Raw genomic sequence first — 13439 nt, forward strand, 5'->3', positions numbered from 1 at the left:
ATAAGAGCATAGTCTCTTGAATTTCTCTTTGACTGTGTTTACTCATATCCTCAAGAAATGTTCGGCTTGATAAGTAAGTAACTAGATAGTTACTCCACTTAGAAATAGGTGACATTTGGAACAATGTTACATGAGGTATGGGTGTTTGTTTTTGACATTGAGGACAATCCTTTACAAAAGAGCGAACATCGCTCCTCGTAATTGGCCAAAATACTCCAAGATTCTTTGCATAGTTTGATCTTCCGCAAAGTGAAGTCCAACTATGGTAATATGTGCTTGACTTAGTTATTGGTTTTCTTCTTCAAGATTAATGCATAAGAGCAATATTCCATCTCAATTTCTTTTGTATAGCCTACCAGCTAGTAATTGATAAATAGTTGATTGCTCGATTAATCCAATTGTAATAGGAAGTGGTATTTATAAATCCACTTGAGCTATTGTCATCAATGATACCATGTTTTCCGACCATCGAGGTATCATTTCCACAGAGAACAAATAGGCATCTGGTAGATCATCGTCTACCCCTTTAGGTGATTCTCCTGAAACAATCCTTGATAAATGATCTGCTCTTTGATTAGTGCCCTTTTTTACAACTACAGTGAAATCAAATTCTAGAAGAATGATGAACCATCTCACTATTCTTCCTGTGTTGGATGGCTTGTTGACCAAGTACAACAAGGCTAGGTGGTCCACAAAGAACACAAGTTTGTCTATACTTTTTAACGGCATAGATCATTCTTAATCCTTCCCTTTTGGGGGTAGTGTATTTGTTTTCTGCCATGTTCAACTATTGGCTAGCATAAGAAATAGGAAAGTCAATTTTCCAATCTCCTGGTTGAGTTACTATACAACTAATGGCCAAATTGGAAGCATCTACATGTATCTGGAATATCTTATTCCAATCTGGTGCTTTCAATATTGGAGCTCAGGTGAGAACTTGCTTAAGCTTCATGAAGGATTCTTCACATGCCTCGGTCCACTAAAAGTGTGTAATCAAGCTATACATGGGTTTTGCAATTATAGCGTACATGTAAATGAACCGTCTGTAATATCCTCAATGCCCCATGAAGGCTTGAACCCCCTTGACTGTTGTTGGTCTAGGCAAATCAGAAATGACGTGAATTTTATCCATATCAGTAGCTATGCCATTTTTAGACACTATATGTCCAAGAATTTTTCCTTGTCTACCCATGAATGTGCACTTTTCAAGATTTAAGCAAATCCTATAGAGGCTACATTTTTTGAATAAATTTTTGAGGTGTTCAAAAAGATCAGCCCGAATTGATGAATGTACGCATAGATCATCCATATATACTTCCACGAAGATCCTAAGATATTATTTAAAAGCATCGCTCATCAATCTTTGAAAAGTGGCAAGAGCATTAGTTAACCCAAAAGGCATAACCCGATGGGCAAAAATATCCCATTCTATTGCAAAAGCAGTTTTATGTTGATCTTTTGGGTCAACCAAAAGTTGATTGTATCCCAAAAATCCATCTAAGAAGCTGTAAGCTTCTTTTCCTGCAAATCGTTCTAAAACATGCTCAGTGATTGGAAGAGGAAAGTTGTCTCTAATGGTAGCTGCATTCACTTTTTTGAGATTGACACACGCTCGTAATTTTTCATTTTTCTTGGGTACTACCACAATTGGAGACACCCAATCGGTGTGTTTAATTTCATAAATGAATTCGGCTTCCTTTAGTTTTCAATCTCTTCTTTGATCTTCTTGGCAAATGTTTCATTATATGTGTATGGCCTTTGTCTACTTGGTTTCGCATCATCTCTCATGGGTATGGTATGTTGACAAATTTCTGGATCAACACCCTTGGGATCCTTGTAAGACCAAGCAAAGATATCTCGGTATTCTTTAAGTAAGTTTAACAAAAGCTCTTCTTCTTCTTCTGCTAGGTCATTTGCAATGTAGGTAGGCCTAGGCTCTTCTCCTGGTTCAGATCTATCTTTTTTGCGTTTTCAGGCCCTTCGTAGGACTCACCTTGTTTTCGTAATTCCCTAACAGGTTGTTCGACTATGATTTTTTTATCTTGGAGAGTATATTTCTTGTAATGAGATGGAACACTCATTACATCTTTACCATCCTCTTCTGTCGGTCGTATATATCTTCTTTAGAGTTTTTTTCAACTCTTGATACTTCTTTCTCCACTCAACTCGTGTCATAGTTGACTCCTTTTTTTGCATCTTTGGTTTTTCTTGAGTATCCTTCCTTGTTTTTCTCGATGTTTTTGACATTTTTGGATTTTCGTTTGAAGGATATCTTTCCGTGATTTTGTCCTTGACACAATCATGTGCATCTATCTTCATTAGGAACTATGTTCTAGTGGAGACTGATGGCATATCTCTAGTTTTCTCATTTTTGGTGTCTCTTTTTCGTCTATACCATTTCTATCTTCTTGGTTTCTGTTTAGGAAAGTCAAAAAAAAATTCCTCCCTCCTTTCATGGGTAGCTTAGCTCTCATATGTTCTTTTTCCGACCCCGAATCATCAGAGGTAGCTGAATGTTCTTCTAAGTCATTTGTTGCATCGTAGTAGAGGTCTGAAAAGACTTGTTGAGCTTTCATCAAGTCCTTGGTTTTGTGAGTTTCATCTTCAATGTGGAGGGTTGAGATCATTTGTATGGGAATTATATCATAGCCATCCTCATTGCAAAATTGAGTAGGCCTAGACATATTCACGCATACATCCATTGTCGCTAAAATTTGACTCCACTCAAATGGCTCAAACAAATGCTCTGAAAAGGGTTCACGTACATAGGCTTCGTTTGTGCAGTCCCTTTCTAATATACATTCTTCTCTTTTTCAGATCCTTTTTTCTGGAGCTCTGCACATCCAAATAGGAGTGTCTTTGTTCAACCAAGATGGAATCTTGGTTTCAGCCGAAGAGACTGAATCGAACTCTTGTATGGGCGTTTTCATGACATCTCTATAAGTGTGATCTTTTAGATTATGTCATAATAATCAATATCTAATCCTCCTAAATGATTTTCTCATGTTAAACTGATCATTTAATATGGGGAAGTGCCAGGGGAGAAAAAGCTAGAATATTGGTTAAGCTAGCAGACCGGCCATAGTAGGGATCCAAAGGAGGGAAAATAGGGATCCAAAGGGGGGGCATCTGCAAAAGAGCCATGTGCAACAATGGGCTAAAAAGACCCTAAGGTTCAGCCCATTAAGACTTCCAAAATGGTAAGGTTCCAAAATTCAAAGGTTGTGTCCAAAGGTCAACCCTAGGGGAATTGGATGCTTTGTGTGTGTACAAAAAAAGTATTTGCAATCCCTACTTAGCAGGGGGCGAGCCTTTCTTGTAGGGGATGAGAGAGAAAGCCACACACACACACACAAGCTCCCTTTACACAAAGGGAATGAGGGACACATGTCAGCTCCCTAGCCCAGATGCCCACAAGGTGTACCCAACTCCTATTGGATGGCCTTGGAGGTGGACCAATGAGAATTAGGCTAGAGTAAATCTAGTTTAATTAATTTAAAAACACTTAATAAAAGAACCAATGAGAATTAAGTCCTCTAGAAGACTATTGGACAGTCTCCCAAGGGGTCCAATGAGCATTCAGCAGCCCAATGGCTTGCCTGATTCCTATTGTCCAGGAGGCAAAGGGGTCCAATGAGAGTTTAGTTGAATTATTAAATTACCTAAAGCTCTCACAAAAGGGGAAAGGGGGACACATGTCAGAAGGCTATCACTTATGATGCTTAATAGTCATTGGCTAGCCCTGGGGAGGTCCAATGGGAGGATAGCAAGAGCAATTAGCAAGAGGGCTCGCCCAAGAGAGGGGGGGCTGATTTTTTCAAGGCATTATCACACACACACACTCTCACACAGTCTATGTGAGAAGCAAGAAAAAGATTATCTCTTCCCAAGATTTAATGGAGAGCTCATCACCTACTCCAAGCTTGTTGGATAGAAGCCTACATCGACACACTCTTGGCATGTGGATGCAAATTCAGCCAAGAGCCAAGCTTCAATGCATTCTCATCTCCTCTACCATGCTAATTACTAAGCTAAGCTATGCTAATATGAGGATATGTACATCTTTCTCGTAAGATACTCCTTCTTCCTCTCAATCTACTCTCATACCCTACTAGCTCTCACCATCTTCGAAGGTGTGTGAGTTCTTGGGTCTGAGACCGGGGATAATTGATGTTGTGTTTGCTAAGTGTTTTTCTTAGTGCATGAAGCTTTCATCTTCATTGCACTAGCTAGTCTTGAAGGAACACAAAGAATTGTATTGTACAATGTCTATTTTGATGGGAGAAATCATAATACAAAGCCTTTTGGAGGGGGGACCGGATCCATGCAAATCCGGTCCTCAAATGTTCTCAATAGCTTCATTTCTCTCTCTTTTGAAAGTATTGTTCATGCTATCTAACTAGGTGTTATGCTTTTTGTTGCTCTGTCCACCCAAGCACTCTTGTAATTCTCATTAGGAATCTATTCTAATGAAATGTCCACTATGTTCATGCTAATTTCCGCTACACACAAGTTTTTAGGCCACTAAATGTTACGTTGGTATCAAAGCACAAGGTTTCTCTTTTTTTGCTCAAGAAGGGAGGTCCTTAAGCCAGCTATAAATGGTTGGTATTATTAATTGCATGTGAGTAAGTAGAGTAGGGATTTTTCATCCTTGCAGTGCGCCTGCCTTCGTGCAGTTAACGGGGCATCACCGTCGAGAGCTATGGTCTTAATAGTGGAGTCCTACGGGGCTTGACTACAGCTTAACCACTATTGAGCTATTAGAATCTTGACAGGAGCCGGTGCTGTTTTGGTGTTGAAAGACCCTCTCTTCTATTCATTGCAATTAATGGTATTCGAGCCACCGGTACAGTAGCTTGAGTGCTTTTTCTAAAGGGGTAAAGAGGAGTAGCAACTAGGGCTTGAAGTGCCAAAGTACACCTAAAAAGTTTACACCTAAAAGTGGTTAAAAAGAGAGTGAAATTAATGTTGATAACTTTGATTTTGCTAATGAGTAAGCTACTAATGATGCTCCGATGCTTGTTAACTATTTTGTTTCTAGGCTTCAACAAGCCATGGGCAATCCATCTCTCCACAGTGAAGTGCAACGGCAGCTCCGTGCTCAAGGGATTCTCCAAGCTCACTACCATGACGACAGAACACCTAGGAAGCCTCCTTGTGAGACTTCCAAAAGAGGTCTCTCTCCGATTCGGGAAGAAGAAGAGAATCCATACGAAGGGCTCAAGAATTTACTTCTTGATGATGCATCTCCTTCCCAAAGGAGAATTCAAGAGCCTCCACCGAAGGAACGAGAAAGAAGTGAGTCTCCCGCCACCTCGGCGGAGATGGCTCCACGAAGACGGCGGGCTAAACGCTCTCCATCACCACCAAAGCGGAGAAGACCACCACACTCTTCTCCACGTATTATGAGGTGGTAAGACTATCCAACGATATCTTATCAAGTTTAAAAATTATCCTTTTGAAGATGCTAGATGGATGCAAGGCATACAAATAAAGGATAACCTAAACCTTGTTGATGCTTACAATGATTCCCTAGAGTAATCAAATGTAGATATATATAAATGAACAAAGTTTTTGTCTTATAAGACTCTCTTTTTCTTTATTGTGCGCACATCTTAATGACTATGCATGCTTAGGATCACGTTTGTGGAGACGACGTCTCTCGAACTCCCAATAGAACTTAGTGACTCTACTATGGAAGATTGATACGGACTAATGTGCAGACATGCTTGTGGAATCTAACGCTCTCAAGCACCAAATGGACTAGTCATCCATTTTGGGACGATGTCGTAGGGTAAAATATGGATCCTGCACCCGCTAGCAAACGGACTAATGACTAGGCTTTATCTTCTCTACCTCATAGTCGAGGACGACTATGATTTCAAGAGAGAGATAATGTCATAGAAACTAATATCTAATACTCCCAAATGATTTTCTCATGTTAAACTGATCATTTAATATAGGGAAGTAGTAGGGGAGTAAAAGCTAGAATATTGGTAAGACTGCCAAACCGCTCTTTGTCAAGGATCCAAAGGAGGGAAAATAGGGATCCAAAGGGGGACAACCTGCAAAAGAGAAATGTGCTTCAATAGGGCTTAAATGACCTAAGGTTCAACTCCATTCAGACTTCCATAGGCTAAGGTTCCAAAAATTAACCCTTTTATCCAATGGCCAAAGCAAGGGGCAATTGGATGGTCATGGGAAGACTAAAAAATCTTCCCACATCCCTAGGAAGGAGAGGTTGAGCCCTTATTGTAGGGCAGAGAGAAACACACACACACACACACGCACACTTCAAGGCCCCCCCTTTACACAAAGGGAATATTGGACACATGTCAGACTCCTAGCCCAGTTGCCCCCACTCTCCCCTCAAATCCTATTGGATGGTCATAGAGGTGGACCAATGAGAATTAAGTTAGGTAAAATTAGTCTAATCAATTTAAAAATGCTTGATAAAAGAACCAATAGAAATATTAAGCTCCCTAGAAGACTATTGGATAGTCTACGAAGGGGTCCAATGATCATTGAGCAGCCCAATGGCTTGCCTGATTCCTATTGGCCAGAAGACTAAGAGGTCCAATGAGATTTTAATTGAATTATTTAATTACCTAAAGCTCTTACAAAAGGGGAAAGGGGGACACATCCCACAAGGCTAGCAATTATGCTTCTAAATTGTCATTGGCTAAGCTTTGTGCAGGAGGAGCTAATAGGATGTCAGCATGAGCAAATAGCAAGAGGGTCGACCAAGATGAGGAAAAAGGCTACATTTTACTCTAACTCATGGCCACACACACACACACACACACACAACTCATGTGTGCAAGAAGAACTCTACTCCTTATCCAAGCATTGGGAAGTAGAGGCCTACACCAACAACTCTTGGCTATGGAATGCAAATCCAGCCAAGAGCCAAGCTTCAATGGCAGGCTCAACTCCTCTACCATGCTAATTACTAAGCTAAGCTATGCTATTAGAGTGATTATGTGAGGAGAATACTTTTTTCTCGTAAGATACCTCTTCTTCCTCTCATTCTATCCTCATTCCCTACTAGCTCTCACCATTTTTGAAGGTATGTGAGGTCCTGGGATTGAGGCTAGGGACACTAGGTGTGTTTTTCAAGCATAATTTGGTGCATGAAGCTTTCATCTTCATTGCAACGAGTTTTTGTCAAGGAACACAAGAATTGTATTGTACAAAAGTCTCCTTTGATGGGAGAAGCTATAATACAAAGCCTTTATGGAGGGGGGACCCGGAGCCATGTAAATCAATCCTCAAATGTTGTCAATTGTTCTATTTCTCTCTCTTTAAAAGTATTGTCAATGCCAAATTAGCTAGGTGTAAATTGCTAGGTTGCTTTCTCAAATTAAGTACTCTCTCTATGCTCATTAGGAATTTGTTCTTAATGAAATGCTCACTATGTTATCAATTTCCGCTACACACACACACACACGTTACTAGTGCATTAAATGTTACACCTTAAACCCAAGGTTTGGTAGTGAATCAAAAACTCCATTTGTTGGTAGCTAATTTTTCAACCTACACCCTATTTGTTCAAGGGGGGGTTCACTATCATAGCACCAGGTTATGGATACACCAAAATCCTTGGTTGTGAGCGAACCTAAAACTCACGATTGACGAGTACACTAAAAACGCGAGGTATCATGAGAGTGATGTATGTAGTGCGGGCTTGAGGGGGGATTGTTGGGTTTTCAAGCCCTAGTCAAGGGTTATCTGGGTCACGGTCTACCCATGTGGACCGCTGGCCACATCGGCAGCCCACGTGGATTGCGGGTGACCCATGTGGATGGAAAACCCATGTATATTGAGATAGTCCATGTGGGAGGGCCGTGTGGAATGTCGATCATGTGGAATGTCGATGATCAACATTCCACCTAGCTATGGACTACCACACCAACCACACTTGCCATGTGGGGCTCCACAAAGGACGTGGGGCCCCACGTGGCATGTGAGGGTATGCATGGTCATTGGCAGTCCACGTGGACTGCGGTCACAAGCTGCCCACGTTGACTACCTCTACAGTGAGAGAAAAGGGGGGAAAAGAGAGAGAGAGAGAGAGAGAGAGAAGGGGGGGGGGGGGGGGGGGGGGGTTTGCAGGCGTCCACATGTGCCACACCCTCGTGGGCCGAGAGAGAGAGAGAGAGAGAGAGAGAGAGAGAGAGAGAGAGAGAGAGAGGGAAGGGAGAGAGAATCCAAGAGTAAAATGAGGGAGAGAGAGAGAGAGTGCATGGACTATAGACCTTATTGGACCTCATCTTGCAGATTGTGTAGTGCACGCATGGATGATAGCAGCAACTTAAAGTGCATCAATTGCCTACGGTAGCAACCTTACGTGTTAGAGGGTACCTATATGTTGCCAAAACTCTGCAGTTTTAGGTTGTGGTGTTTGTATGAGAGAGAGAGAGAGAGAGAGAGAGAGAGAGAGAGAGGGTCACAGGTAGCATGAAGCAAGAACAACTCAACGCGATTGCAAACCCGCAAACAAAGTAAACTCTTTTGGTACACTTTGACTACATGTATCATGGCATTGATGCTATCTCAAGTCACGAGCCGATAATACCAAGTGGAAATTGATTCATATCACTATCCTATGAGCATACAATGGATTCAATAATATGTGTGTGTGTGTGTGTGTGTGTGTGTGTGTGTGAGAGAGAGAGAGAGAGAGGACTTGTTGAAAATGTCAATGAGCTATTTTTAACACAAACTTCACCAAAGCCTCCACCAAATTTATACGAATTAATAATATAGGGAATGCGTGTTTATGGCAAGCGAAGAGTAATCGTGGCTCCCTGAAGTAAGTCGGTAGAGCAAAGGCTCTGTAGGAACTTCTCATGTTTTGCTTCTGACAAAACCAATGGATGACACGTGGAACCTCTCTCCCAATGTTTGAAATTTTTAAGCTCCGTATACAAATAGCATTGATTAGATTTGGCCAGATGTTTTGTAAACATTTTTTTTAAAGAAAACCAGTGGCTGACACGTGGAAGCTCTCCATGTTGGAAATTTGATTGTAAAGACAGTGTTGATCACGTCTACATACATAGGCTGCGTAGGTGACGAAGTAGTAGTTTGCAGAAGAATGGGCAGGGCGAAGGCGCAGGCGCAGGCGCACGGAGGAAAGGGGCGGCCTCGCAGCAGGCCTTGGGAGGCACAGGCAGAAGACCCATCCTCCTCCAATCACCAACGGCCCGTGCCCCCGCCAATTCCTCCTACCCCTGATGAAACAGCTTTGTTGCCGTTGCCGCCGCGCCAGGTAGTGCAAGACTCCGAATTTTGGCAAGTCATGGCACAGATCGCCGAGGACAAGGCGCGTCTCCTCTCCACAACTGAGTGGATCCGCAGGGCAAAAGAAGATCCAGCCCAGTGGATCCACAGCCACACGCAGCCCCTGTTACAGGCCCACTCTCAGGCAATTCAAGAAGGAATTGCTCGGCCTCAGGATGACGCAAGCACCAATGATCTGTTCAGGATGCCCTCCCATCTCATCTTCTCCAGGCTTCCCGTGGGCCAACTCTTCCAGCTTCGTTGCGTCTGCAAGGTCTGGAATTCGGTGCTTAAAGACCCCTTCTGCTCCATCATCTGTGCTGGGGTGGAGCAGCAGGAAGAGCACTGGTTCGTCATGTCTCACCCCCTTCCCTACGGCATGCGCCTATGGGATTTCAAGGGCTTCAGCAGCCTTTACCACACTGACACCCCCTTCTGCCTTCCTCTGCCCAGCTCCAGTCACGCCCGCTTATCATCCTTGCTCGGCGGGATGCACTGCAGCCTCTTACCCCGGTTGGAGCGCCCCCCCTGTGCGGGCTGCTGCCGCCCTCGCATAGTCAGTGCAGGAGGCCTCATGTGTGCTTTTGTCCACCGGCCAGATGCCTTAGACGATTACTCTGTCATTGTCTTTAACTGCCTCACAGGCTCTGTGCGGGTGCTTCCCCCTTGCCTGGATTCGAGCTACCTCTCCAAGGGATCTCACGACGACGGACTGGTTGGATGCAAAGTGTACATGTCGGTCGATATGCAGGATTCTTCCCGGTATTATGTCATGCTTACTCACCAAGGAGCAGTTGTAAGCACCTACCCAGGCAGTTCATACTTTGAGATATTCGACTCGATGCGAGGCTCCTGGAGAGTTGCGTGCGACATGGATTCGGCTACCTTCGCCAATTCCTCTTCTGAGGTATTTCATGGGGACTTCTTTTTTCTCGCATACAGTGCTTTGTCTGAGAGCACGCTGTTGGGATACCATGCTGCACGTGATCTGTGGGGCAAGGTGTCGTTGCCCACGAAAGAATCGAGGGACACGAGATGGGAATGCCTCGACCCCATCTTTTTGAAGCACAAAGGAAGACTTCTGCAAGCCCTCCCACTTTTGCAAGCCCCTGGGCAGGACGCAGATGGTATTCTCTTGGGGTTTATTGTGTCGGAGCTGCAATTTGTTTCATCCAAGCCTGCTGCGTGGGTGGAGGTGGCAAGAACACCGCATCATCTCTGGCAGGGGCTCCCCTGCATGTATTGGTGGCACAGGATCATGGCAGAGGGAGATATCTTTTGCATGACTTTTCAAGAAGCATTCTCGGAGGGGCAGCACATAGCACCTCTTGTGTATGATATCGCCAGAGACTTCTGGTATGTATTACCTGGCTCAACGGATCTCGGTTGCATCTTGGTGCATAGGCCAAAACTAAGCATGCTCGCGCCATGCCTTGAGGTGGAGGATGAGACATAAGCTAAAAAATCACTCCTATTGACACATTAAACTCTAGGTTGTATATTGGTGCACAAGTATGCTGGAACCACGCCTTAAGGGAAGGTGGAGAGGCAGGTGTATCTGCTGTCTGGAGTGCAGATATAGCAATGATTGTTACCGTTTTGTACGTACTGTTTTGTATCCCCCCCTTCTTACTGTTGGCATTGATGGCCACCCACGCAGGGCGGGAATACCCTTTTGAAGATTGCTCATTGTATGGACTTTCTTGCAGTTTATGGTGTAAATTTGATTACTTTTGCGTAATGCCAGGGATGATTTTTTCTTTTCACAAGGATTAGCTGACTGTGCTCAAAGTAGTGCTTTTAATGTGGGAGGGATTCTCAAAGGCTGGTCGCTACTGGTTGTGCAGGCACTTATTCCTCCTTGGCACTATCAAATTGTCCCAAGACTTGTTTGACAAGTCTCCACATTTGATTGCCAATGGAAATTGCAATGTCATACCTTTTGATTCTAACTGGCTGTTTGTTAGAGAGGAGTTGATCTGCTCAAATCTAGTATGACAACAATGTCTCCGGCTATTAATTTGCATAGGCCATATGACAAAAGAGGTGGTGTATGCTTTAAATACAGGGCCGAATGACTCAAAAGCGTAGAGTTGATGCAAGTACTTGGCAAAATCAACATTTGAAAGCAGGGACCATGGTAAAAGCTTGTTGGCTCATTAAGGTGGCTGCATAGGGATTTTGGATATGCAAGCCAAAAGGGTCACTTCTGTGGGCGCATCCATGCACCCTGAAAATGTCTACGTTAGGCTGAGTGCAGGCGCTTTGGGCATGTTGCGAGGTTCCCAAGGCCAGGCAGGAGCCTAGGGCCGATGATCAAGCAGGGCAGGGATTTCTTTTTGGATTGGAGCCGAGAACTGCAGGCCACGCCGGCGTTTTTAGAACTGGTTCTGCCAGGTTGATCTTGGACAGCTAATGAGCGGATTGTGGGTGGGGAATGCCTGCTTGATGTGGGATGTGACCTTAAGAGGATAAACCTTCAAAGGGGAAAACGTAGTAGAAAATGCCTGGCAGTGGCTCTTCAATAGCTACTCTTTAATTGCAAACTTCTGGAGTTGGGTGCCACCATGTAACATCATCTCTGACATTGTAGAGGGCCCAGTTTAGTGCCAGCAAAATAATATAGGCTTGGCACAATGTACTTTCTTTACAGCTTTTCATCAAATTGGGTCCAATTCGTCTACTACAAGATTGAACGGTTGCCGTTTGAAATCTCTAGGAAGCTTAATGCTGCAGCAAATGCTTGGAACATCTGCACCGTAGCCGGATGGAAGTGAATCTCCCGTTGATCTGGTCGATCAACCATTGCTTAAGGACTTTGAAAATCCTGGCTCAGCAAAAACTGTCTCTCAACGATTCTAGGAAAATCGTTTACGGACGGAATCGGCAATGCTTCTTCCTCCGATAGCGAAAGGAAATGAAGGAAAAGCACAGCTACATGTGCAAGCAAGGATAAACACGCAACGGAGGAGGGAACGCCGTAGGTGGTTTGCATGGAGCCAGGAAAGGCAAAGGCGATGAAGCGACGGGGCGAGGACGTGCGAATGTTGGTAGCTCTCGCTAACAACTGACCCCCGGGTCAGACACATCCACCTCCACAAGAAGTTTGGAATATTCTTAGAATCTTGCTTAGGTGTCATGTTGTGATTTGCTGAAAAGTGTACCATTACTGGGCTTTGGGTGTCTCTAATGCTGCAAAAAGCCATGAGATGGAGCAAGAAACGCACAAGAAAATTCCAGGCATGGAAGTTACAACGAACACAACCTTAATCTCTTCCATGCATAGTGGTTACCGATTCCATCGATAAAACACCAATTTGCGGGTGTGGTAAACCACAAACACAACCTTAATCTCTTCCATGCATAGTGGTTACCGATTCCATCGATAAAACACCAATTTGCGGGTGTGGTAAACCCTAGCTTTCTTCCTCAATTCAAGTGAAACCCAATTTAGTGGAGTAAAGTAGTTACCTTGGCCATAACCACAAGAAGATTTAGAAATTTTCTCATGTAGGAAAACAGAATCTTTTCCAATGTTTTTCATACAATGAATAACATCATGAGCTTCTGCTCGAGAGGCACCACATACCTAGCTAGGTACGATTGGGGGCAGGGGACCTAGCTAATCGTACCTAGCTAGGTATGCGGTGCCTCCCTCACAGAAGCTCATGATGTTGAGGTAAGTCACAATGTGGGAATTTGTCCAAAATTTCTTGTGAACGCAAGTGACAATGTTTTGGAAGTGTTGCCAAAAGTATGTTACAGTGCATGACTACAAATATCAATTTAGCATGTCTCGCTTAGTATTTGCTAACTCCTTTTTATTAAGCAATTGGACTCCCAATAACAGTTCTAAGCATCTCCATGCAAAGATTCTCCCTATGATCAGTTGCTATGCAAGCAAAGACATTTCTTACTTTGTTTTTTCTCCCATGTATTTTTTTCCGCTTTATAGGTTTCTTTTGTTTGCTCTCTCTCTCTCTCTCTCTCTCTCTCTCTCTCTCTCTCTCTCACACACACACACACACACACACACACACACAAAACATGGTATTATTTAGAATGTAAATTTGTGCTCTCTCTCTCTCTCTCTCTCTCTCTCACACACACACACACACACACAACATGGTATTAAGCACAGTCTCTGTAGC

At 43.6% G+C, this 13439-nt stretch overlaps 1 protein-coding gene across 1 annotated transcript; it reads left to right on the forward strand.

Moving 5' to 3' along the window:
- Nucleotides 1-9060: 9060 nt before the first annotated feature.
- Nucleotides 9061-11029, forward strand: LOC147452164 (uncharacterized). The gene has a single exon (XM_086517956.1). It carries the CDS (start codon nucleotides 9104-9106, stop codon nucleotides 10742-10744), a length of 1641 nt encoding a protein of 546 aa, XP_086374082.1. The 5' UTR covers nucleotides 9061-9103; the 3' UTR covers nucleotides 10745-11029.
- Nucleotides 11030-13439: the final 2410 nt, after the last annotated feature.

Source organism: Adiantum capillus-veneris, chromosome 8 (genome assembly GCF_014529385.1).
Source record: "Adiantum capillus-veneris isolate H3 chromosome 8, ASM1452938v2, whole genome shotgun sequence".
Classification (NCBI taxonomy): domain Eukaryota; kingdom Viridiplantae; phylum Streptophyta; class Polypodiopsida; order Polypodiales; family Pteridaceae; genus Adiantum; species Adiantum capillus-veneris.

Coding starts and splice junctions, on each gene's coding strand:
- LOC147452164 (XM_086517956.1), top strand. CDS start 9,104: ATGGGCAGGGCGAAGGCGCAGGCGCAGGCGCACGGAGGAAAGGGGCGG.